The sequence below is a fragment of the Bos mutus genome, chromosome 18, assembly GCF_027580195.1.
Source record: "Bos mutus isolate GX-2022 chromosome 18, NWIPB_WYAK_1.1, whole genome shotgun sequence".
NCBI classification, from domain to species: domain Eukaryota; kingdom Metazoa; phylum Chordata; class Mammalia; order Artiodactyla; family Bovidae; genus Bos; species Bos mutus.
In genome coordinates this window covers 4,826,212-4,853,024 of record NC_091634.1, presented here as the reverse complement: position 1 = coordinate 4,853,024, position 26,813 = coordinate 4,826,212, and the positions used below count along the sequence as shown (strand labels likewise).

General features: G+C 54.0%; 1 protein-coding gene across 2 annotated transcripts; it reads left to right on the top strand.

The window, feature by feature from the left end:
* Positions 1–2,615: 2,615 nt before the first annotated feature.
* BRSK1 (BR serine/threonine kinase 1) lies at positions 2,616–26,794 on the top strand. 2 transcript variants are annotated; one of them, XM_070387162.1, is made up of 19 exons: positions 2,616–3,100; positions 4,590–4,684; positions 4,776–4,861; positions 7,498–7,638; positions 10,985–11,101; positions 11,180–11,213; positions 11,305–11,373; positions 12,878–13,024; positions 16,382–16,413; positions 16,688–16,858; positions 18,301–18,398; positions 18,616–18,775; positions 18,981–19,041; positions 19,515–19,881; positions 20,355–20,403; positions 20,496–20,619; positions 21,332–21,530; positions 25,029–25,118; positions 26,464–26,794. In XM_070387162.1, exons 1-19 carry the CDS (start codon positions 2,965–2,967, stop codon positions 26,619–26,621), a joined length of 2,334 nt encoding a protein of 777 aa, XP_070243263.1. In that variant the 5' UTR covers positions 2,616–2,964; the 3' UTR covers positions 26,622–26,794. The 2 variants fall into 2 exon arrangements, with proteins under 2 accessions (XP_070243263.1, XP_070243264.1); XM_070387163.1 differs by lacking the exon at positions 2,616–3,100 and having other exon boundaries at positions 4,776–4,865.
* Positions 26,795–26,813: the final 19 nt, after the last annotated feature.

The window sequence follows — 26,813 nt, the reverse complement described above, 5'->3', positions numbered from 1 at the left end:
ATACGGCTTACAGGATCTTAGTTCCCTGACCAGGGATCCAACCCAAGCCCCAACACTGAAAGTGCTAAATCTAGCCACTGGACCGCCAGGAAATCCCCTGTTCACCCTGCTTCTAAGGCCCTGTTGGGTCTGCATCCTCACCTTATTTCCTCCCATTGCACTCTCCACTGTTCCCCTCCAGCCACACTTCAGCCTTCCCATTACATACCAGGCACACCTCTGCCCCAGGGCCTTTGCACAGCTGCTTCCTCTGCCTGGAAGGCTCCTGGCACTTTATCCACGTGGCCTCATTTTCCTTCAGTGTCCCTTCACTGAGGAGGCCTCTCTTGGCAATGTAATTGAAAATCACATAGAACAATCACTCAAGAAGAACCTCCTGGACTTCCCTGGTGGTCCAGTGGTTGAGAATCCACACGCTAAAGCAAAGGACATGGGTTTGATCCTTGGTCCAGGAGATTCCACCTGCTGTGGGGCAACTAAGCCCGTGTACCGCAACTGCTGAGCCCACGTTCAAGAGCCCAAGAGCCACAACTGTTGAGGCCCATGTGCCTAGAGCTGGTGCTCCGAAACTAGAGAAACCACTGCAATGAGAAGCCGAGGCACAGCAACTAGAGAGTAGCCCCCTCTCGCTACAGCTAGAGAAAGCCTGTGACAACAACGAAGAGCCGGTGCAGCCAAGAAATAAATAAATAAAAATTTAAAGAAACACTTCATGTCCCCCTTCCCGCCTTGTTTCCTCTTTGTCACTGATCATGACTCTGTAACATACCATATATTTTCCGTTTGTTTGCTTGCTTTAGTTTGATTTTTGGCCTCACAGCTTGTGGGGTATTAGTTCCCCAACCAGGGATGGAAGCCATACCCTCTGCAGTGGAAGCACAGAGTCCTAACCACTGGACCGCCAGGGAATTCCCAACATATATATTGATTGTTTACCTTGCTTGTTACTGGCCTCGCCCACCTCAGTGAGAGGTCCATGGGACAAGGATCTTGGTTGACTCGGTTCACTGCTGTAGCCTCACCACTTGGGTCAGTATCTGGCTCAGTTTTGGTACGGAGTATAGCATCATGGAATGAATGACTATTCATGAATGACTAGTCAATCATGGAATGGTTGACTAGGAGACTTAAGGCTCATGGGTACACTCTATAGGAGACTTGGATGTGAAATGGGGGCCTAACATCCTTGGGTATCTGACATAGTGGAATCCCAGGTCACATGGAAATCCAGCTGTGCACAGGTTCATGGATGACCAAGAGTGGGGATAAATGATTGTAGCACATGGATGAGCTAGAGTGGGGACATATGATTATAGTGGAGCCCACATGAAGAGCTAGGGAATCTGATGGTGGACACAGAATAAATAGCGACCAAAAAATTCACAGGGACCTCAAGGGGCTCTGGAAATTTCTCTGTAGGAGGATTGTGGAGTATTCTCAATGGAGGTATGGATCCAAGATATTTAAAAACATGCACCTTGATCTGTGGGTGGATATGGGGCCCCAATGCTAGTGGGGAAAGGAGGCTGGGATGGGCAGATTGGGGGTCATGGGGAACAAAGATGAGCGTTGGATCAGCAACTCCCCGAATTCTTTCTCTCTCCCTGCTTCTGTCTCCTTTTTTCCCCTGTCCCTCCAATCTGCCCTATCTCCCCCAGCATCTAGACCTCCACCTGTGTTTACCCCCCATATTTTGGGGTTCCCAGCTCTATGCTTACTTGTCGCTCTCTCTCTCCATCTGTCTCTCTTCACTCTCTGTCCACCTCTCTCTCTGCTGTTCCTCCTCCCTTGTCTGTCTCCCTCTCTCTCCCACTTTTCTTCTCTCTCTGACCCTCCACCCTTCCCGTCACCTTCCCCTGGTGCCCCACCTCTGTATCTTGTCCCCTCTGCCCCCGTCCCTCTATTTCTGTCCATTTCTCTCCCCATCTGTCTCTCAACCACTGTCTCTCTCCTCCATTACTCTCAGTCTCTCCCTGTCTCTGGCTCTGTTTTCGGTTCATCTCTTTGCCCGGCTGTCCCTCCATATCTCTGTGTCTCTAACCCCCGCCCACCCCCTACCCCGGCCCATTCCCTGTCTCTTCACCTCTCTTTCCCTTCCCCTATCTCTCTCCATTTCTATCTCTGATTTTCTCCATCCCTCTGTCTCTCCCAGGCAGCTTCTCCCCTCTCCTCCGTCTCCCTGTCCCTCTGCTCCCCCTGGTCTCTCCTGTCTCTGCCCGCCTGCGCGGTCCCCCGTCTCCCTGTCCGGCCCCAGCCCCGGTTCTGGCGGTCCCCGTCTCCCGTGCCGTCTGTCTCCTTCCCCCACTCGTGTCAGGCTCCGTCTCCCTTTGTGTCGCCCCGGCTCTGCCCCTCCTGTGTGCCCCACTCGTCTGCCTCCATGGTCCCTCCTGCATCCTTCCGTCGCTCCCAGCATCCTCCCACCGCGTCTCCGCGGCTCCGGCGCCCAGGCCCGCCCCCTGCCCCCGCTCCCCCTCCCCCTCCGAAAGGGTTAACTTTGGGGAAGGGCCCGGAGTCCCCGGATGGTGATGTCAGCGTGCCGGAGAGAAAGGACGAGGTGGCGGGGGGAGGCGGAGAGGAGGAGGAGGCGGAGGAGAGAGGGCGCGTGGGGGGGCGGGGGGGACCTCGGCCTGCAGCATCCGCTGGCCCGCACCTCAGACCCCCCCGGCGGGGGGAGGCGCAGGAAGCGGGGGACCGGCCAGAAACGGGCTGGGGAGGGGGGGCCGCGCAGCCCCCCCGGGCCATGCTGACTCCCGGGGCCTGACCCCCCCGGGCCAGCCCCCCCTCCCCCAACTCAGAGGCCCGCCGACCGGGGGGGCCCAGCCTAGCCCCCTGGGGACCCCCGGAGAGGTGGGGGGCAGCCGGGGGGGCCGGGACGGAGCGGCCGCCGGCCCCCACCGGAGGGACGGGGCGACTGGCCGCAGGGGGGGCGGCCGGGGGGCCGGTCGGGCCGGGACCAAGGGCATCATGTCGTCCGGGGGCAAGGATGGGGGCGGGGGCTCCCCCGCCTACCACCTCCCACACCCACACCCACACCCACCCCAGCACGCCCAATATGTGGGCCCCTATCGGCTGGAGAAGACGCTCGGCAAAGGACAGACAGGTGAGCCAAGGGAGGGGGCACCCGGTGTGGGGGCGAGAGGGGATGGGGGCAGAGAGTGGGGCTCCCGGGCCCCCGAGTCCCTCTCAGAGAAGGGACTCAGGGTCCAGACTGCCGGGTCTCCAGGCTGAGGGGGTGAGGGCTCGGACTCTGGGGTCCCGACTCCTGGGAGAGGTGTAGGGCCCAAAGTCTCCCCCTCTTTGGGGGCAGAGGTTGGAGGGTCCGGCCCCAGCGTGGGCAAGGGACCTTGGCCTGCAGCCAGGGTCCCGGCGGCCGGGAGCCCAGGTCCTTGGCGCAGTACAGCCGCAGGCTGGGGTGAGGTGCCGGCATGGGGGTGCGCCTCCCGAAGTGGCATCTCTCCGCACTGTCCTCTGGCCGCAGAGGGCCTCTGTTGGGGTGACAGGGGCACTGAGGCTGGGGCGATGGGGTCTCCAGCATCCTGCCCTTTCTCCAGCATGCTGGCTCGGAGTGGGGACGGGGAGTGGAGAGGTGGAAAGGTGGACGAAGGAGGCAAATCCCTCAGGGGTGGCTGTGGACTCGGGGCGGGGGTGGGGGGGTGGGGGGGGGTGCGGTCATCTTCTGTTGTTGCTTAACCTCCTTAACCTCTTTTCTGCCAGGTGGGCGGTGGGTGGGTGTAAGACAGGAGCTGAACACCTGAGTTCTGGGCCAGAGCTTCAGGGATCAGGGGCCAGGCCTGGGGGAGGGTCAGACTCCGAATTCCAGAGCGAAAAGTGTGAAGGTGTTGCTGACCTCAGTTCCTGAGTTTTGGGGGAGGAAGGGGCCATGAGCATGGACTTGAGGGCTTGAGGGAGAAGGGGCTGGGGGCTCGGACTCCTTGGTCTGAAGGTGGAGGGGGCTGGGGGCCTGCATTCCTGGGTTTAGGGCTTAACCTTGGGGAGTGGGCATACCCTTGGGATGTGCATGCTCCCAGCTGCAGCTGCTGTTTTTAAAAGATCAAAGACAGGGCTTGAGAGGTCCGGGTTTGAGAGGAGGTGGAGGAGGATTGTCTGGGAAGGGGGCAATCACAAGATTATATTCCTTGGGAGACATGGTGTCTCCAGAAGATTAAAGGGCAGAGAACTCAAGGAAGTGATGGGCTGAGAGAGAGAGAGAGAGGTTTGTCTGAAGGAGGTAGACTGGAGGACACAAAACTATGGAGACCCAGCAAGGCAAGACGGTGTGGAGAGGTGAACTCGAAGGGCACACGGGAAGGACTGAGAGTCCAGGGTGGCTGTGGAGGTAGGGGGAGGCAGATAAGTGGATGGCAACCAGAAGGGACAGAATTGGACAACAGGGAGTGGAAAGAGAGTTGTGTCTGGCAGGAATGGCTGCTGTCAGTCCCCAGGAGTTCAGGTCAGGGTGATTCAGGCCACCGTGAAACAAGCCAGGAGGGGAAGAAGGAGGAAGCAGGTTGGCAAGACGGGGCTTAGGAGCCAGAGGTGAGGAGACTGCACTGGGAATACTCCCCACATTTTCCGTCCCATTCCCCCAGGTCTGGTTAAACTCGGGGTCCACTGCATCACAGGCCAGAAGGTGGCCATCAAGATCGTGAACCGGGAGAAGCTGTCTGAGTCGGTGCTGATGAAGGTGTGTCTGTGAGCTGGGGGAGAGGGGACCCTTTGGGGCTGGGGACAGGGAGGGAGGCAAGGCTGACCGCCCGCTGTTCCTTTTCCCCCAGGTGGAGCGGGAGATAGCCATCCTGAAGCTCATCGAGCACCCACATGTCCTCAAACTCCACGACGTCTACGAGAACAAGAAATATTTGTAGGTATTTATAGACACCCAGCCCTCCATGCATCCTCCCCAAGTTCCCAGGGTGGGATGTTTCCAGAATCAAGGCCTGGAGGGGCCAGGGGAAACTTAAGCTCTCTTGGCCGGGCCACTGAAAGTCCAGTCCCATCCCTACTGCGCAAGGACAACCCCCCTTCACACACTCATAATCCTCCATGTTCCCATGCTGACCTGGTCTGATGCTCTGGGCCGATTGTACCCTGACAGCAGGGCAGCTAAGCCTGAGCCGTCCCTGTGCCTGATGGGGGACAAGGCTGATCCTCCCCCTTCCTCTCCAGTCCCCGTCCATTGCCCTGCTGTGCTGTGGGGAACACTCTGTACTACATAATCTGGGTGCCCTCAGCCAGACCTGACTTGTTAAGGGCAGATCGCCCTGCCCTTCCCATGTGCTAGGGCAATGGGGCTTAGCAAAGCCCCAGGCTCAATGAATCTTGCCTCTTCCCAAACCCTTCCTCTGCAGCATTGGAGGCTCCTTTCCTCCCGCAGCATAACTCTGGGTGCTATGACTGGACACCCCAACAATGGGTCTGCTCAGGAGTTCTGAGTCTGTATCTGGAAGTCGATTACCCCCCTTAGGTTGGGGGTGGGGTACAGCTGTCCCAGCTCCAGACAACAGGCCTTTGTCTGGACTCTGGTGACCCAGGGGACAGCTGGACTGGGCAGCAGGAGAGGGGACACCCCCGCTGCTGGACCTCGCAGTCCCCAGTTTGAACTGACTCCAGCACCCATCAGAGGCTGGATTTCCCCAGGAAGGAAGCTGCCCTGGCCCCAGGGGCTCATGGGATTTGTAGTCCTCAGGCTTCCCCAGGTGTGGCGGCGGGGAGGGGCCATTGTTGCCAATTGGTGGAGCTGTCACTCTCACTCCACCATCCTTGTGGGGAGGAGGGCCTGTGGCACTTCGTGTCTCACAGAGGAACCTCAGCCTTCCACTGAGCTCATAGAAATTGAGCTTTTGTTTTCCTGAGGCTGATGGGAATTAGATGTTTAGCCTCCCAGAGCCTGATGGGATTTGGAGTCTTTAAAATCCAGGTGGCTGATGGGAATTAGGAGTCTCCATGTCCCAGAGCCTTATGGGAGTTGGGAGTTTTTAACCTCTCAGGACCTGAAGGAAGTTGTAGTCTCTTACTTAAGGGAAGTTGACTTAGACTGGTGCACAAGCCAATCTTTTTTTGCCAACAATTAAAGAGAATTCTAGTTTCTTCATCTCAGAGACTTATGGGAATAAGAGGCTTCCCTTCCCAGGGGCTAATGGGAGTAGGTGGAGGTGGCGTGGTCCTTATTGCCTAAAGTCCTGTGAGAATTGGGGGGATCTCTTTCTTCCAAGTGCTAATGAAGTTGCCTTATCTCCGGAAACAACGGGGAGTCAAAGTATTAATACTCTTGAAGTTGTCATGGGAATCTGTGCTGCCGGGGGGCTGATGGGAATTGAATTTTGACTTCCCGGAGGCTGATGAGACTGTTTCTTTCTCTCAAGGACTGATGGGAATTGGAGTCTTTACTTCCCAGGGGCTGATGGGAGTTGTAGTCTGTACCTCACAGATGTTGACCCTTGAATTGGTACACATTGTAAGTGTCATCAGAGAAGGCAATGGCACCCCACTCCAGTACTCTTGCCTAGAAAATCCCATGGACGGAGGAGCCTGGTGGGCTGCAGTCCATGGGGTCGCTGAGGGTCGCACACGACTAAGCAACTTTACTTTCACTTTTCACTTTCATGCATTGGAGAAGGAAATGGCAACCCACTCCAGTGTTCTTGCCTGGAGAATCCCAGGTACGGGGGAGCCTGGTGGGCTGCCGTCTATGGGATCGCACAGAGTCGGACACGACTGAATGACTTAGCAGCAGTAGCAGCAGCAGCAAGTGTCATTGCCCAAGAATAGATTAGAATTCGATTATCTGCCTCCCAGACACTAATGAAAATGAGAACTTTGGCTTCCCAGAAAGTGAAAGTGAAGTCGTTCAGTCGTGTCCGACTCTTTGGGACCCCATAGACTGTAGCCTACCAGGCTCCTCCGTCCATGGGATTTTCCAGGCAAGAGTACTGGAGTGGGTTGCCATTTCCTTCTCCAGAGTATCTTCCTGACCCAGGGATCGAACCCGGGTCTCCCACATTGTAGGCAGACACTTTACCGTCTGAGCCACCAGGGAAGCCTCCTTATACCTATATCTTAACACAAATATGGTGGGAATGATAGGAAATAAAACTCTATCAGTTCTCCTAATGCACTTTAAAACATCAAAATTATTTTTATTCACAATTCATACTATTGCAGGATGGCAAGTAGGTGTGAAAACGGGGCTTTATTTCCTGGGGGCCTCTGAGAATTGGGATCTCTGACCTCCAGGTGCTAATGGAATTGCCTCATCTCCTGAGGAAAACTAGTCAGAGTGTTGACCTCTGAAGTTGACAGGGCTAATGGGAATTGAGTTTCTGCTTCCCAGAGACTAATAGAAATTGGAGCCTCCTCCTCCCGGGGACTCATGGGAATTGGGATCTTCTTCCTCCAGGGCCAATGGCATTGAGGGCTTGTACTTTTGGAAGAAGGAGGTCAGGCTCTTTGGTCCTCCACATGCCCCTTCCAGCCCTCTGCCCCCTCCGTGTCCCCCAGGTACCTAGTTCTGGAGCACGTGTCTGGAGGTGAGCTGTTCGACTACCTGGTGAAGAAGGGGAGATTGACCCCCAAGGAGGCCCGGAAGTTCTTCCGCCAGATCGTGTCAGCACTGGACTTCTGCCACAGCTACTCCATCTGGTGAGGGGGCAGCTTGAGGGGAGGCTGGGACAAGCACTACCCAGAAGGCAGGCCCTTGGGAGCCTGTAGCAGAATGACTGGAAGCTAGAGTGCTGCAGCCCGCTTTTCCAAAATTGAGATATAGGTCACACGTCATAGGGAATTCCCTGGCGGTCCAGTGGTTAGGACCCCATGCTTCCACTGCAAGGGGCACAGGTTCGATCCCTGGTCAGGGAATTAAGATAATGCAAGCTGCGCTGTGTGGCAAAAAACCGAAAGAAACAAACAAAACTTCCTACAGCATGAAATCCACCCTTCAGAGCGTACAGTCGGTAGTTTTGAGTATATTGCAATGATGTGCATCACTACTATGTAATTTTAGAGCATTTCATCAGCCCAAAAATCATTACCCTGTACCCATTAAGCGGTCACCTCCCCCCATCCCCAGCCTTGGGTAACCACTGATCTACTTTCTGTCTCGGTGAATTTACCTATTCTGGACATTTCCTATCAACGTGGTCTTTTGTGGCAGGCTTCCTTCACTTAGCAAAATGTTTTCAAGGTTCATCCATGATGTAGTATGGATCAGTACCCCATTCCTTTTCACTACTGAGTAATATTCCATGTTATGGCTCTGCCATATTTTGCTTATCCATTTACCAGTTGGTGAACCTTTTGGTCGTTTCTTCTTTTTGGCTATAATGAATAATGGGGACATATGAATATTTACATACCAGTTCTGGTCTGTGACCTGTGTTTTCAATTCTCCTGAGTATATACCTAGGATCAGAATTGTTGGGTAGGGCTTCCAAGGTGGCTCAATGGTATAGAATCAGCCTGCTAAGCAGGAGATGCAGGTTCAATCCCTGAGTTGGGAAGATCCCTTGAAAAGGAAATGGCAACCCACTCCAGTATTCTTGCCTGGAAAATCCCATGGGCAGAGGAGCCTGTCAGGATACAATCCATGGGGTCATAAAAGAGTTGGATACAACTTAGCGACTAAACAACAACAACAGAATTGTTGGGTCATATGGGTTGGCTGCCGTCTATGGGGTCGCACAGAGTCGGACACGACTGAAGCGACTTAGCAGCAGCAGCAGCAGCATGGGAACTCTATATTTAGCCTTTTAAAGAAGTGCCAAAAAATAAATAAAGAAATGCCAGCCCATTTTCCAAAGCAGCTGTGTCATTCAGCATCCCCACCAGCAGTCTCAGAGGGTTCCAATCTCTTGCCAACACTTGTTATTATCTGACTTTTTGATTCTACATCCTAGTGGGTGTGAAGTAGTATCTCACTGTGGTTTTGATGTGCATTTCCCTGATGGCTAATGATGTTGCGCATCCTTTCATGTGCTTATTGGCCATTTGTATGTCTTCCTTGGAGAAATGTCTGTTCAAATCCTTTGCCCATTTTTAATTGAGTTATTTATCTTTCTATTATTGAGCTGTAAGAGTTCTTTATTCCAGGAATGAGGGATGACTCTAGGAATAACTCCCAAGAGTTACTTATTCTAAGAACAAATCTTTTTATCAAACGCATTACTTTTTTCAAGTAATTTCTCCCAGTTTGTGACATGCTTTTGCATTTTTATAACAATATCTTATGAAAAGCAAAGGTTTCACATTTTGATGAAGCCAGTTTGTTGGGGTTTTTTTTTCCTTTTACAATTCATGCTTTTTCTGTCCTATTTAAGAAATATTTGCCCAAGGACTTCCCTGGCAGTCCAGTGGTTAAAACTCTGTGTTTCCACTGCAGGGCATACGGGATAGATCCCTTCTTGGGAAACTAAGATCCACATGCCATGGGTTGTGGCCAAAAAAAAAAAAAGAAAGAAGTATTTGCCTAGCTCAAAGTCATAAGGTTTCCTCCGATGTATTCTTCTAGAAGTTGTGTAGTTTTAGCTCTTGCATTTAGGCTTGAGGTCCATTTCAAATTAATTTTTGTATATGGTGGAGGGTAAAGGCTGAGGGTCATTTTTTTTTTTTTGCATAAGGATGTCCATATGAAAAGATCTTCCTTTCCTCATTGAATTGCTTTCAGCTCTCAAAACAAGATATTCAATATGCAGCATTTTAATGATTAATTAAGGTACAAAATAGATGCCTCCAGGTCATCTTTCAGCCTCATTTGTTTGCACACCTCCCTCTCTGGGATAGGGGATTGGAGATGGGGTGAGGATCAGGCTGAGGGGGTTAAGACCTAGGACCAAAGCTTGGTGATGAAAAGGCAGCCCATTTAAATTGTCAACACCTCCCTATTGACAAGTGTCAGGACTCTGACATTAAAGACACTGGCCTCCAGGGGGCGAGAGTCAACAGATTTATGAAGTCTAACCCAGTTAAGGACCTCTTCCAACAGAAACTATAAAACCTTCTGCCCACCTCCCCGGGGACATCATTAACCCTTATATCCTGAGGAGTTTGTCCCAGAGTAGGGGGTGAGCTGGGGGGTGAAGGAGGAAGCAATGATGGGTTTTAGTTGACAGTATTTTTTTTTTAATTATTCAGTATTGAAATATTTGATTTTTGTTTTGTTTTTGGCTGGGCCATGTGGCATCTTAGTTCCCTGATGGGGGAATTCAACCCCTGTTCCCTGCAGTGGAAGCCGAGAGTCCTAACCACTGGACCACCAGGGAATTTCCTGAAATATTTGAATTTTTCAAAAAATGTTATTTATTTTTGGCTGTGCGGGGTCTTTGTGGCCGCACGGGCTTTTTCCCTGCTTGTGTCATGCAGGGGCTCCTCTCTAGTTGTGGTGGGAGAGCTTCTCACTGCAGTGGCTCCTCGTGCTGTGGAGCCCGGGCTCCAGAGCGTGCTGGCTTCAGTAGCTGCCCCTCTTGGCTCTAAAGCTCAGGCTCCACAGCTGTGGCCCAGGGGCTTAGTTGCTCCGCAGCACATGGGATCTTCCTGGATCGGAGATCGGACTCCAGTCTCCTGTGTTGGCAGAGATTCTTTACCACTGAGCCACCAGGGAAGCCCTGAGATATTTGAATATTTTAAGAACCAGCTCAGTACCAGACCTGCTTACCTCAAAAAAAGATCACTTCGCACATATTCAAATATCTGTGGATAAAATGATACACTGTCTGGAGGTCTCCTGCAAAATCGTCCAGTGGGGGGAGAGCGTATGTAGGGGTAGACATGAGAGAAGATGAGCCTCGAGCTGATAACGTGTGAAGCTAGTGGGTGGGTGCATGGGGCTTTGTATATTCTTGTCTCTGCTTTGGGGCGTGTTTGCAAAGGTCCCTAACTAGAAGTTGCCAGACACGATCCCCCTCTGAGAGACAGTGAATGAGGGTGGGGTGGGGGGTTGGTCCTCAGACTCTGGGAAGAGGGCGGAGGCCTGAGCCCCACCATCCTGTCTCAGCCACAGAGACCTGAAGCCCGAGAACCTGCTTCTGGATGAGAAAAACAACATCCGCATTGCAGACTTCGGCATGGCGTCCCTGCAAGTGGGGGACAGCCTTCTGGAGACCAGCTGTGGGTAAGTGGGGGCCCGCCACCTGCGCCCCAGGGAGCGGGTAGAAGCCCGCCAGAGGTTCACACCCCCTCTGTCCCTCAGGTCCCCCCACTATGCGTGCCCAGAGGTGATTAAGGTGAGCGAAGGGCAGGCAGAGGGGGAGAGGAGCGGGCGGGGGTGGGGGGCCTGGGAGAGGTAAGCATCAGAGCCGGCCCTTCTCCTCCCAGGGCGAGAAGTACGACGGCCGCCGGGCTGACATGTGGAGCTGCGGAGTCATCCTCTTCGCCCTGCTCGTGGTAAGGCCGTCATTGCCTCTCCCCGCCCCATTTCTAGAACAGTCCTCTGCCTGCTGGAAACTGGGAACATCTACTTCCACCCTCAACTCAGGGGTTGTCTCCCAGATATTTAACTGGTACTAGGAACATGTGTGGGGTGGTATTTACCAGTAGAGCAAAATCCCGGGGGCGCCCCTCTCTGTGCCCGGAGCTAACCATCCGGTCACAGAACCGTGAGAAAGTCTGGAGGGTCCCCTGGGAAGGGATGGCGCGGCCAGGAGGATGTGGAGCACTCGGGCGAGCAGCTGCTTACTAACTGATCCTAGGGTGTTACAATATCGTAGTGATTAATAGGGGCTTCCCTGGTGGCTCAGTGGTCAAGAATCCGCCTGCCACTGCAAGAGACACAGGTTCGATCCCTGGTCCAGGAAGATTCCCCTGGAGAAGGAAATGGCTACCCACTCCAGTATTCTTGCCTGGGAAATCCCATGGACAGAGGAGCCTGGCGGACTACACTCCATGGAGTCGCAAAGAGTCAGACATGACAGAGACTGAACAACAAGTGGGTTAATAGAACCAAATTGGGGAACATGAGCTCTGACCACAGGGCCTTTGCACCTACTGCCTTGTCCCTGCGAGCCCTGTTGCTCACCTGGTTAACACTAGAGTTCTTGTAGCTCTCAGCTCAGTCTTCGCCCTTCCAGGAAGCCTCCCCAGGGCCCCCTCCCTCCTGCCATGAGGTCAGATTTCCCAGTGGGAGGCTGTCTACTCCCCGGAGGTTAACAGAGTTGTCATTGTGTGTGTAAGTCCTTGAAGGGTGTCTCTCTATGCTCGCCTCACCTCTTCCAGGCACTGGATTTAGGGCCCCCATCCCGAAAGCCTGGAGGAGTTCACCTCCAGATCCTCAATGAATTACATCTGCAGAGATGTAATTGTAAACAGGGTCACATTCTGAGGTTCCAGGTAGACAGGAATTCTGGGGGGACACCACTCAACTTGCTACACCCCCAGATTCCCACAGCCCTCTCTCCGTCTGGTCTGCCTAGTCCAGCCCAGTGTCACCTCAGGCACCCGGTCACTGTAGTGCTGTTTGCTCCGTCACCAGCCTCTCCCACTCTGGGGTGTGAGCTGCAGGCAGTCAAGGGCTTGCTTTGTTCACCACTGGCTCCCAGACGTGTAATGGAGACTCGGTCTTTGTTGAGTGAATGATTACCTACCCCTCTCTAACCTGGGGAGAAGCATGTTTTTAAAGGACAGGCTCCAAGCTCCAGCCCCAGCCTTTTAGGTTCTGGACACACTGCCCATTGCCAAATCACTGCTCTGCCACTTCAGAGCCAGGTGGTCTTGTGCAAATGGCTGGATGCCTCCGTGCCTCAGTTTCCCCATCTGTAAAGTGGAGACAGCCCCAGCTCCCCCTCTCCCAGGGCTTGTGGCGAGGCCTGTGTCACTGCATGTGAAGCGCTTAGGCACTCGTCTGGTACATGCTGAGCTCTGTGTGTAAGGGGTCCCGTCATTCCTCATGCAGGGGGCTCTACCCTTCGACGATGACAACCTCCGCCAGCTGCTGGAGAAGGTGAAACGGGGCGTCTTCCACATGCCCCACTTCATCCCTCCAGACTGCCAGAGCCTGCTGCGGGGGATGATCGAAGTGGAGCCCGAGAAAAGGCTCAGCGTGAGTTGGGGGACGGGCATGGAGGGATGGTGGGAGGTGGGGACAGAGTCCCCGGGGCAGTCATGGGGACAGGTTTCCAGGACCCGTCCCTCCATCCCCGAGGTGACAGCTGGGAGCGGGGTTGCTGGCTGAGCCCCATCCTGGGTCCTGCCCACCTGCCACTCCAGACGGGGAGGAGGAAACACCACACACAACATGCACACACCACACCACACCACACCACACACATAAACGCGAGAGTATGCATGTGCATAGTGGACACACACCACACCACACACACACACACACACATCACACCAGACACACACCACACCACCCACCCACCCCCACACACACACACACACAGACACACACACAAACATGACAGGACACATGTGCATAGTAGACAGCCACACCACACCACACACACACACACAAACATGAGAGGACGCATGCATAGTGGGCACACACACCACACCAGACACACACACATACCACATGCACACACAGACACACAAACATGAGAGGATACATGTGCATAGTAGAGATACACCACACCACACCACACACACACATACCACACCACACATACACATAAACACGAGAGGACATGTGCATAGTGGACACACACACCACACCAGACACACAGAGACACACATACCACATCACACCACACACACACAAACGCGAGAGGACACGTGCATAGTGGACACACAAACCACACCAGACACACAGAGACACACACACCACACCACACCACACCACACACACACAAACGCGAGAGGACACGTGCATAGTGGACACACATACCACACACACACACACACAGACACACACACAAACATGAGAGGACGCATGTGCATAGTGGACACACAACCACACCACACACACACCACACCAGACACACAAACACACCACACCACACCACACACACACAAATGCTAGAGGACGCGTACATAGTGGACACACACCACACCACACACACACACACACACACACAAACATGAGAGGACGCATGTGCATAGTGGACACACAACCACACCACACACACACAGACACACACACAAACATGAGAGGACGCATGTGCATAGTAGACACACCACACACACACACACACACACACACAAACGTGAGAGGACGCATGTGCATAGTGGACACACACCACACCACACACACACCACACCACACCACACACACACAGACACACACACAAACATGAGAGGACGCATGTGCATAGTAGACACACCACACACACACACACACAAACATGAGAGGACGCATGTGCATAGTGGACACACACCACACCACACACACACCACACCACACCACACACACACCGCACCAGACACACAAACACACCACACACCACACACACACAAACGCGAGAGGACGCGTACATAGTGGACATACACCACACCACACACACACACACAGACACACACACAAACATGAGAGGACGCATGTGCATAGTGGACACACCACACACACACACACACACAAACATGAGAGGACGCATGTGCATAGTAGACACACCACACACACACACACACACACAAACATGAGAGGACGCATGTGCATAGTGGACACACAACCACACCACACACACAGACACACACACAAACATGAGAGGACGCACGTGCATAGTAGACACACCACACACACACACACACACAAACATGAGAGGACGCATGTGCATAGTGGACACACAACCACACCACACACACACCACACCACACACACACCACACCACACACACAAACACACCACACCACACCACACCACACACACACAAATGCTAGAGGACGCGTACATAGTGGACACACACCACACCACACACACACACACAGACACACACACAAACATGAGAGGACGCATGTGCATAGTGGACACACAACCACATCACACACACACAGACACACACACAAACATGAGAGGACGCATGTGCATAGTAGACACACACACACACACACACACACAAACGTGAGAGGACGCATGTGCATAGTGGACACACACCACACCACACACACACCACACCACACCACACACACACAGACACACACACAAACATGAGAGGACGCATGTGCATAGTAGACACACCACACACACACACACACACACAAACATGAGAGGACGCATGTGCATAGTGGACACACACCACACCACACACACACCACACCACACCACACACACACCGCACCAGACACACAAACACACCACACACCACACACACACAAACGCGAGAGGACGCGTACATAGTGGACACACACCACACCACACACACACACACAGACACACACACAAACATGAGAGGACGCATGTGCATAGTAGACACACCACACACACACACACACACACAGAGAGGACGCATGTGCATAGTAGACACACCACACACACACACACACACACAAACATGAGAGGACGCATGTGCATAGTGGACACACAACCACACCACACACACACCACACCACACACACACCACACCACACACACAAACACACCACACACCACACACACACAAACGCGAGAGGACGCGTACATAGTGGATATACACCACACCACACACACACACACCACACCACACACACACACAGACACACAAACATGAGAGGACGCATGTGCATAGTAGATACACCACACATACATACACACACACACACACACAAACGTGAGAGGACGCATGTGCATAGTGGACACACATACCACACCACATACCACACCACACACACACACACAGACACACACACAAACTTGAGAGGATGCATGTGCATAGTAGACACACCACACACACACACATACACACAAACGTGAGAGGACGTACGTGCATAGTGGACACACACATCACACCACACCACACACCACACCACACACACACACAGACACACACACAAACATGAGAGGACGCATGTGCATAGTAGACACACAACCACATCACACCACACACACACAGACAAATGCAAGAGGACGCATGTGCATAGTGGACACACACAGACACACATCCGGGGGGCCGCATGTGCATACTGGACAAACACACTGACACACTCACATACCCCACACCAAAAAAAAAACAACAAAAAACACACACCACCGCCAACCTGGGAGGGCGCATGCGCTTAATGGCCCTTGCAAGGTGGGGTGGCGCATGGGCAGGATGCCACTGCGCATGCGAGAGATGTAGCCAGGCATTCCCCCCCACCGCCCTCCGCAATAGTCAGGCTGTGCCGCGAGCCGCCACTAGGGGGAGACATGAGCCGGCGTGCTGCCTGCCCTTTGCGGGGCGCGTTAGGGACCCCCCCAACGCCACCTAGGCAACTTTAATTGCGCACCTGCTGTGTTCAAGCGACCTCACTTCTGCTTCTCTACCAACCACGCCCCTCACAGCTGGAGCAAATTCAGAAACACCCCTGGTACCTGTGAGTATGGGGGAACTGGACACCTGGGTCCTAGGGGGAAGGAGAGGACCCCAAATATCAAGGGCCCCCAAAGTAGGAGAGCCCGCTAGGGAGCGGGGTGCCAAGGGTCCTGAATGAGGAGGGGCTGGGGGTCTGGACTTCTGGATCTGAGGTGGAGGTGTGCTGGGGCCCTGACTCTGGGGTTCCCCATAAAGGAGCAGGCTGGGACGGGGGACCCCGGAGCCTCCGCTTTAGGAGAAGATGCCCGGTTCCCTACGATTCTTCTCCTCCCCAGGGGCGGGAAACACGAGCCGGATCCGTGCCTGGAGCCAGCCCCGGGCCGCCGCGTGGCCATGCGGAGCCTGCCATCAAATGGAGAGCTGGACCCAGATGTCCTGGAGAGCATGGCGTCACTGGGCTGCTTCAGGGACCGCGAGCGGCTGCACCGGGAGCTGCGCAGTGAGGAGTAAGACCCCCCCCCCAATCCTGACAGACTCCCTGGTCACGTGGGGTGAAGGGGTCCCCCCACAGCCTGCCGGGTGCCCACAGACAAAGACCCTCTTGGGGAGGCCTGGCCACTAGAAGGGGCATGGAGCTGTTCCGGGGGAACCAGGCAGAGGTGGGTGGTAGGGCCAGTGGGGAGAAGAAAGGATGCTGAAAGCTGAATAGATGCTGAGGAGAGCTCAGTACCTCACACAGTGCTTACATATAGCAAGTGCTCAGATGTTCAAGTGAAAGTGTTAGTTGTTCAGTGGTGTCTGACCCTTTGCCACCACATGGACTAGCCTGCCAGGCTCCTCTGTCCATGGGATTCTCCAGGCCAGAATATTGGCGTGGGTTGCCATTCTCCAGGGGATCTTCCCCATCCAGATATTGAACCTGGGTGTCCTGCATTGCTGGCAGATGTTACTATCTGAGCCACATTCAGTTCAGTTCAGTTCAGTCACTCAGTCGTGTCCAACTCTTTGTGACCCCATGAATTGCAGCACACCAGGCCTCCTTGTCCATCACCAACTCCCGGAGTTCACTCAAATTCACGTCCATTGAGTTGGTGATGCCATCCAGCCATCTCATCCTCTGTCGTCCCCTTCTCCTCCTGCCCCAAATCCCTCCCAGCATCAGAGTCTTTTCCAATGAGTCAACTCTTCGCATGAGGTGGCCAAAGTACTGGAGTTTCAGCTTTAACATCATTCCTTCCAAAGAACACCCAGGGCTGATCTCCTTTAGAATGGACTGGTTGGATCTCCTTGCAGTCTGAGGGACTCTCAAGAGTCTTCTCCAACACCACAGTTCAAAAGCATCAATTCTTCGGTGCTCAGCCTTCTTCACAGTCCAACTCTCACATCCATACATGACCACAGGAAAAACCATAGCCTTGACTAGACGGACCTTTTTTGGCAAAGTAATGTCTCTGCTTTTCAATATGCTATCTAGGTTGGTCATAACTTTTCTTCCAAGGAGTAAGCGTCTTTTAATTTCATGGCTGCAGTCACCATCTGCAGTGATTTTGGAGCCCCAAAAAATAAAGTCTGACACTGTTTCCACTGTTTCCCCATCTATTTCCCATGAAATGATGTGACCAGATGCCATGATCTTTGTTTTCTGAATGTTGAGCTTTAAGCCAACTTTTTCACTCTGCTCTTTCACTCTCATTAAGAGGCTTTTTAGTTCTCTTCACTTTTTGCCATAAGGGTGGAGCCACATTAGCATCATTATATCATTGAGTAAAATGAGGCTGAGATATATACTGAGACCAAGGGACCAACCCTCTTGATACCTAGGAAAATGGAGCCATAGACAGAGCCTGATGCACTGAGCCCCACAGAGCCACAGACACAAGGAGGGGATGAGATCATCTCTGGGACCTGACCTCTGACCCCAGTGCTCTCCTGCCCCCACCCCCCACAGGGAGAACCAAGAGAAGATGATATACTACCTGCTTTTGGATCGGAAGGAGCGGTACCCCAGCTGTGAGGATCAGGACCTGCCTCCCCGGAATGATGTTGGTGAGAAGGGCAGGCCGGGGAGTCCAGACCCCAGATTCCCCAGGGAGGGATGGAGGGGCTGCAGGCCTTGAGCTTCTAACGTTAGACTCCCTGACTTGCCCCGAGACCTTTGTCAAAGGCCCTCTCCACTCTGAGCCTCAGTTTCCCCGTCTGTACAAGTGTCATGCCCAGCTGCACCAGTGCACCCTCTGATCGGGATGATACTCTTGGCCCGCAGACCCGCCTCGGAAGCGTGTGGATTCCCCCATGCTGAGCCGTCACGGGAAGCGGCGGCCAGAGCGGAAGTCCATGGAAGTCCTGAGCATCACAGATGCTGGGGGTGGTGGCTCCCCAGTGCCCACTCGACGGGCCCTGGAGATGGCCCAGCACAGCCAGAGGTGGGAGCCCCCGCCCCTCCACTGAAATGCACAGCCCTGGGTGGAGAGAGAGTTCAGGGCTCCAACGCTGTACCCACCTCAGAGGTGCTGTGTGACTGGGACAAGTCTCCTCCCCTCTCTGGGCCTCATCTCCTCATCTTGAAGGAGTGTGGAAGGCAGGAGACATCTGAGCCTTCTGAAACCCTCCCACCTGATTTTTTTTCAGATCCCGTAGTGTCAGTGGAGCCTCCACTGGTCTGTCGTCCAGTCCTCTGAGCAGCCCAAGGGTAAGGCCAGGTCCCAGATGGATTAAGGGGGGTAAGGGAGTGAAGACCCTGTGGAGCAAAGCTGAAGCAGCAGAAATTATAATTCCCATGAAGTCCTGGGATATTGCCTCCTTGTCCCTGAAGAGCCAAAGACCCAAGGCCTCGTTCGTATTTTAGTCCACTGACTGACCATTTCCCACGTCAACAGGGTTGGGTTTTCAGTGTGCCTGAAGGGTCCTATTTACTCATTTAACCAAAGTTAGTTAAGCACCTATTCTGTTCTTGTCACTGCTGCGTTTACAGTCCCTGAGCATGATAGAAAAAGTCCCTGCCCCAACTTAACAGTGGGAGTAGGGGTGGGGGGTGTTGGGGAAATAATTGGACTACAAGTTCCATCATGCTTTGGGGTACACCCCTGTGTGTGTGCCTGTGGGGCTCCTAGAATGTCCTGGGAGTTGTAGTCCACTCTCTCACTCTACTCCACTGCTCAACAGAGTCCGGTCTTTTCCTTCTCGCCGGAGCCTGCTGGAGATGAGGCCCGGGGTGGGGGCTCACCGACTTCTAAAACGCAGACTCTGCCTTCTCGGGGCCCCAGGGGTGGGGGCGCCGGGGAGCAGCCCCCGCCCCCTAGTGCCCGCTCCACACCCCTGCCCGGCCCCCCAGGGTCCCCGCGCTCCTCCGGGGGGACCCCTTTGCACTCGCCCCTGCACACGCCCCGGGCCAGCCCCACTGGGACCCCAGGGACAACGCCGCCCCCCAGCCCCGGCGGCGGAGTCGGAGGAGCTGCCTGGAGGAGTCGTCTCAACTCCATCCGCAACAGTTTCCTGGGCTCCCCCCGCTTTCACCGGCGCAAGATGCAAGGTATGGGGGGGTCCTTTGAGGGTGAAGGGGCTGGGGACGTGGACTCCTGAGTCCTAATGTGGGGTGGGGGCTGGGGTCCAACATCTGGGTCCCCAGGAAGTACCAGGCTGGGGGCCTGGACTCCCACGACTTATGAGAAGATGCTCCTGGGAGCAGAGATTAAGGTGTTGGGGAGAGGCGAGGTCGGGCCTCCAACTCTGGAGGAGGAGCTCGTTGGAAGGACACGCCCGTTCAGTGCTCCTACTCACCTTCCCATTGGCTCATGGCTAGCAAGCCCCACACCCAGAGGGTGTGGCCCAACGAGGGGCCACAGCCCTGGAGAGAACGTCACGCAGCGTGCGTGCCTTTTGGGGTTTAACTGCTGGGACGTGAACAGACTCTAGGGTCTGGATTCCCTGGGTGGAGGTCCCTGCTGGTCTGTGTGATGGACACCAGGTGATGGACACATGTTGACCTTGCTCTCTCTTCCCCAGTCCCCACTGCCGAGGAGATGTCCAGTTTGACGCCAGAGTCCTCTCCAGAGTGAGTCTGACAGGGAAGGGAAGAGAGGGGATGGAGGAGCGATTCCCTTAGCCTCCTCCCAACCTACCTCCAACCCATCTGCTCCCACTCAGGCTGGCAAAACGCTCTTGGTTCGGGAACTTCATCTCCTTGGACAAAGAAGAACAAATATTCCTCGTGCTAAAGGATAAACCTCTCAGCAGCATCAAAGCGGACATTGTCCACGCCTTCCTGTCGGTGAGGGGCCTGGGTCCCCACGCACCCTGGCTTCCACAGAACTACAAATCCCAGCAGCCTGTGGGGTTCACCTCCTTAGTGCTGGCCTGAGTTCCACCTGGGCCTCATGGGATTTGTAGTTTTCTAGCCAGAGTTGGGTGTGGTCACTGTGGGGACATGGAGGCAGGTATATAGCACCCTGCGGCCTGGAAGTGAGAAATAGGAGACCGAATTACTATTCCCTGCATGTTAGCCTCCACTGAGGACTAGTGAGTTGCCATTCCCTTACCACCAGGTCAGAGATTGGCCAAGGAACTATCAATACTTTTTTAAGTGGACTCTGGGGTTGTCCACTGGGTCCTGTGGTTCTTTGCCCTAGGGGCTCAGGGGCTTAACGTTTCTGAGACAGATGTGACTTTGGGCAGGGTTTGTGGAGGAAGGAAGGAATTTGTTTAATGTGGTCCTTGGGCCTGGGGCTGGCACCAGATGTGAAAGTCCATATTAACATGGGAGTCAGTAGTTGAGTTATTTTTCTGATGCTCTGTTCATAAGATACAGAAAACTACAAATCCCAGCAGGCAGTGGGGCCCCCATTGCCTTTTCTGTTATCCTTTCCCCCTGGTGGCTCAGGGTATTGGTATTTCCTGGGCCAGAGCTGATCAAGGACTGCTTATCTGTGCCTTGGAGTCCGGTCGCTCAAATTACCCCCTCCTCTTGTCCCCGCCCCTCTCAGATCCCCAGCCTCAGTCACAGCGTGCTGTCACAGACCAGCTTCAGGGCTGAGTACAAGGCCAGCGGCGGCCCCTCCGTCTTCCAGAAGCCCGTTCGCTTCCAGGTGGACATCAGCTCCTCTGAGGGCCCAGAACCCTCCCCTAGGCGGGACAGCAGCGGTGGTGGCGGCATCTACTCCGTCACCTTCACTCTCATCTCCGGTAAGCGTCCCGGGCCGTGGCTGCCCCCAGCCGGTGTGTGGGATGCTCAAGACAGCTGAGGGCAGCAGTCCTCTAAACTTTCAGGTTATCAAAATCTGAAGAGACTAGTTTAGAGAGACATTCCCCAGACATAATTATTCCAAAAGAGTTTACTTAACGGCACTTATTTATGTCTATTTTATTTACTGAAAAGTTTCATCATATCTAGTTATTTTTCTTGCTGACAAACTTTGTAACAGGAATAATAAGATCTTATTTATCTGATTTCTAGGAAGCCTAAATACAATAATATACTTAATACTGAGGACTCTAAAAACATGTCTGTATTAATTAATGCAACAAATTTAAGCTAAATTTAGTACCAGGTATTAATGCTATACTGAATGTTTCCTAGTTCTTGCAAACCTGAAAGTCATTAGGGTTATTTTCTTTTCCCTTTCTGAGCATTTACGTAAGTGCCTATTTTCCTGTAAGCCAATACATAGAGTTCATTTACAGATTAATTCTGGCAGTAACACACATCTACAACACACGCATATAGATGCATACAGATGCACCAATAGACTCCCCATAGTTTCCATTTCAAAATTTCAGCCAGTGGAGAAGGAAATGGCAACCCACTCCACTGTTCTTGCCTGGAGAATCCCAGGGACGGGAGAGCCTGGTGGGTTGCCATCTATGGGGATGCACAGAGTGGGACGCGACTGAAGTGACTTAGCAGCAGCAGCAGATCTTCATTGGTGCTCAGGACTTTTCTATTTGCAGCGAGCTGGGGCTCCTCTGTAATGGCAGTGCACTGGCTTTTCCATCGTGTGCTCTCTTGATGTAGCTCACAGGCTCTAGGGCACCCAGGCTCAGTAGTTGTGGCCCCACAGGCTTAGTTACCCTGGGGCATTTGCAGTCTTCCCAAACCAGGTCTCAAACGCACATCTTAAGCACTGGATCAAAAGGGAAAACACTCTGGAAGGAATTTGAAATAAATGACTTTTACATGAAAAAACAAACAAAATTTCAGCCAGGAGTCAGTTACTATAAATAAAGTAAAACCCAACAGTTACAAAAGAGGTTGGATTCAGATCACCTGTCTCCCTTTTGTTCTCTCTTTCAGAGTTACCTTGCCTTCAATTTTCAGTTTACTTTTTACATTTTTAAAAATTACTTTTCAATATTCATTTGCTTATTTATGTGGCTTTGTCAGGTTTTAGTTGCAACACACGGGATCCTTGTCGCTGCACGTGGACCCTGGTTGTGATGTCGTGGCTTAGTCCTGGCTCCGACGCACATGGAATCTTAGTTCCCCGACTAGGGATCGAATCCGTGTCCTCTGCATTAGCAGGCGGACTCTTAACCACTGAAACCACTGGGGAAATCCTTCAATGAGGCATTTTTGGAATTTGGAAAACTTTGGGGGCTTCTGCATACAAATGAAAATAGGAAAACGTGATGAGAGCTCTCTAAAATTTTACAATTTAGAAGTTTTTCCAATCTGAAAGATCCAAGAAGCTCGCCCTACAAATATTTTCCCTGCTAACCTAATTTTTAAGAGGAAAAACTCTTACCACTGTTGTTTCCAGTACACCCTGCAGGCAGAGGTCCAGGAGACTGCAGGCTTTTAACTGTGTGTGAAAAATCCGTTTTAGGGTGCTGAAAAGACCTATGTTGGCCAGTTCAGGGCAGGATTTCCTTTCATTCCCAATTAAGTAGCTGCAAGCATACATAAGCCCAGCTGGTATTCCCATCAGTGGCTGTCTGTACAGGAGCTGTTTGGCCTTTGAGGCGCAATTTCCCATTATTAATTTCGTAGCCTAATTCAGATGTGAAATATGATCTAAGCAACTTTCTGAGGGCGCCGCGGCAAATCGCCTGCGTGCTGCTTCTGAATCTAGCAAGGAACTACCCTGGGTTACTTTTTTCGACGTTTTAAGTCTTCTAATTAAAAACTATTTTTTGGCTGCGCTGGGTCTTTGTTGCTGCGCGTGGGCTTTGTCTAGTTGCAGGGCGTGGGGGCTGCTCTCTGCCTGCGGTCCTCCGGCTTCTCCCTGCGATGGCGTCTCGTTTTGGAGCGCAGGCTCGAGGGCTCGCGGGCCTCCGTAGTTGCGGCACACAGGCTTAGTTGCTCCGTGGCTGTGGGATCTCCCAGACCAGGGAACAAACGGGCCCCTGCCTAGTAAGGTGGATTCTTAAGCACTGGACCGCCGGGGAAGCCCCCAAGCCTGTTCTTGACTGCTTGTTTCTCCCAGGTCTCATACCGCCTCCCTTCCCTAATTAACACCTGCTTGAATCGGCCCCTTGAAACTCAGGGAAGGTCATGGAGGCTGAATGAAGGCTGTTTTCTATAATCAGAGAAATGGGGGACGCAGAAAGTTTTTGTGCCCAGGAGCCCCACAGGGCCCTGCTTGGTATCATTAAGAGCTGAATAACTCGGTCTCTCACTTCACTAGCAAAAGTTTCTTTTCAGACCATATAGCAAGTTGTTCAATTTTGACTTTAAGTCAAATTTAACAAAAACCCAGCCACTTATGTTTCCCTGGGCCTCTTGCCCAGATGCCCAGGTCCTGCCTAGGAAATGCACTGGAGCCCCTTCAGATTTCAAGCCTTAAGTGAAAACACTGCAAATAAAATTTTCAGGATCATCACTCAAACGGTGAGAGCTGGGTAGCAGGAGAACTCATCAGAACACCTGAGAAGTACCGAGAAACCCAGCGGGGCCTCTTAGCTTTGGTTCTGTCGGACTCCCGGTGCCCTCTGGTGGGTGCCTGTCATATCCGGCCAGTTAGGCCAGCATGGCAGATGAAAAGATGAATCCGTTGATTTAAGAAAAAAATGGAGGGACTTCCCTGGCAGTCGAGTGGTTGAGAATTTGCCTGCCGGTGCACGGGACACAGGTTCGATCCCTGTTCCGGGAGGATCCCACTTGCCGCAGAGCAAGTAGGCCAGTCTGCCACAACTACTGAGCCCGTGCTCTGCAACCAAAGAAACCACTGCAGTGAGCACCACAGCTAGAGAGGGGCCCCCGCCCCCCAAAACTAGAGGAAAGGCACGCACAGCAGAGAAGACCCAGTGAAGCCAAAAATAAATAAAACTTTTAAAAGAAGGAAAAAATGGAAAATGTTACTGGAGTCATACTGAGCACTATAAGCCAGGAGCAGCCGCTCAGGAAGTCTGAGAGCTGTTCTGCTCATGAGCGGTCCATGCGCCGCTATATGCGTTTGTGAGACAGAGGGCCCTACGTGAAATGGCGTGTGACTGACGGTTTGCATGATCCAGGTGCAGAGCGAGTCGTGGGTCATGGGTCATCGTCAGGATTAAGAAGCTTGCCTCCTAAGCAGGTGTGCTTAGTACAGGCGCACGACAGATACACACCAAGGAGGCAGGAGGAGGCCCGGAGCGGGGAGGAGGCCCAAACGGGCAGAGAAAATCTGTCGTGTTTGAATATTTTCCCCTCTTGCCGGAAAATATGGATCTTGCTTCATCCGTCTGTTGCCCTGCCCCTTGCAGGTCCCAGCCGCCGGTTCAAGCGGGTGGTGGAGACCATCCAGGCCCAACTGCTGAGCACACACGACCAGCCGTCTGTACAGGCCTTGGCAGGTGGGGGCACCCGTGGGGGCGGGGCAGAGGGGCACTTCCGGTGGCCAAGTGCTGCAGGGGCTTGTGTTACCCTCGAGGCTTCAGCTTCGGGGCTCCCAGGGAACCAGGCCTTCCCAAGCCTGAGAAGGCCTCGCCACGGAGGGAGGGGACCTCCAGGGGTCCCTAAGGGGACCACCGGTCCCTGTGTTGGAGGTGGTGGAGCTCCCTGCCACTGGAGGCTCCTGAGCTGTGTTCTGGAGGAGGGTGACCAGCCGTCCTGCTCTGCTGGGGACAGAGAGGTTCCCGACACCCAGGACTCTCAGTGCTAAAACCAGGACAAGGTGGTCGCTGTCTCGCAGACCCTTCTGGCCCTACTGGGCCTGGATTTCACGAACTCGGGCCTCTCCCCGGGAGGGATCGAGATCTGTGCTCCAAGGGGAAGGGGCTTCTCTGTGCCCTTCAGCCCTGGTTGTCGGGAGGGGACTCCCCTAGCCACCAGGGATCAAGGAGGTCGAGGTCACAAACAAACTCTGTGGTTCCAACAACATCAATTTATTATCATGCAGCCCTGGAGGTCAGAGGTCCCACACAGACGAATGGGGCTAACCCCAAGTGGCGGGCCGCCCCGATAGGCAGGTAGAGGAATTCTGCCCTGTTAGTTTGCTTCTCCAGGGCGACCATTAGCCAGGAAGGCCCCCTGAACCTCTCTAGACTGGGCTGCCAAGGAAAGGTGGCCTTGACGACCAGAGTTCCTTAAAGGGCACACCTTCAGACATGTAGGACCCACAGGGACCCAGGGTCCGAGACACGTGCCTTATAAGGGGAGTGGGGCAGTGCGGGGACCTCCGACTGAGCCCCAGAGAGGGGCAGCCCTGTGGGTTGCTCTTGGCAGCAAGACCTCCAGCAGTCAGGGTCTCTTAAGGGGTGTTCTCTGGTACGGGACCTCAGCTCTTGTTTTGGGCCCTATGGAAACTGCTGCCTGACCACTGGGAACCAGCCTTGGCCAGGTCTGGCCAGTGGCCCAGTCTGGCCCCAGTCATGCAGGCGCTGCTGGGAGAGCCAGAACAACCTGCTGGGGGCTCCCCGAGGGTCCCGAAGGAAGTGGGTGCTTTGGCCACAATCTGGGGCCTCGCAAAGTGCAGTAACCAGAGCCTCGGGCTGTCTCCTGAGCTGGGCCCGCCAGGACTCCCTGGGGCTTGGTCTGGTCTCCAAGGCCCCGGGCTGGAGGGCTGCGCCCGGTTGGTGCAGGGCAGGCAGGCAGGCCTCATGTGGCTGGCGTGTGTGAGCCCTGGCAGCCGCCCCCCGCCCCCTCACCACAAGAGGTTTGGCACCCCTTCCTGAGGCCAGACCACTTCCTCCCGCACAGACGAGAAGAATGGCGCCCAGACCCGGCCTGCTGGGACCCCGCCCCGAAGCCTGCAGCCAGCGCCTGGCCGCCCAGACCCGGAGCTGACCAGCTCTCCCCGCCGAGGCCCCCCTAAGGACAAGAAGCTCCTGGCCACCAACGGGAGCCCCCTGCCCTGACCCCAGGGGGCCGGGGAAGGAGGGGCGCCCCCTCCACCCCCCCTTCCCTGCCCCCCCAACTGTGAATCTGTAAATAGGCCCCAAGGCATACGTGGGGAGGGGGGAGACACGACATACCCGGCCCTGCCCTTCGGGGATGGGGCTCTGGGGGCCATGCCCAACGAGGGGGGGTTTCTGGGGGGACTGTGGGTG

What these genes read in the sequence shown, in the direction of transcription:
- BRSK1 (XM_070387162.1), top strand. Translation starts at nt 2,965, where the DNA reads ATGTCGTCCGGGGGCAAGGATGGGGGCGGGGGCTCCCCCGCCTACCAC. An exon ending in TCACCGGCGCAAGATGCAAG is followed by an intron (nt 19,882 to 20,354) that starts GTATGGGGGGGT and finishes TCTCTTCCCCAG; the next exon opens with TCCCCACTGCCGAGGAGATG. An exon ending in GTCTGTACAGGCCTTGGCAG is followed by an intron (nt 25,119 to 26,463) that starts GTGGGGGCACCC and finishes CCTCCCGCACAG; the next exon opens with ACGAGAAGAATGGCGCCCAG.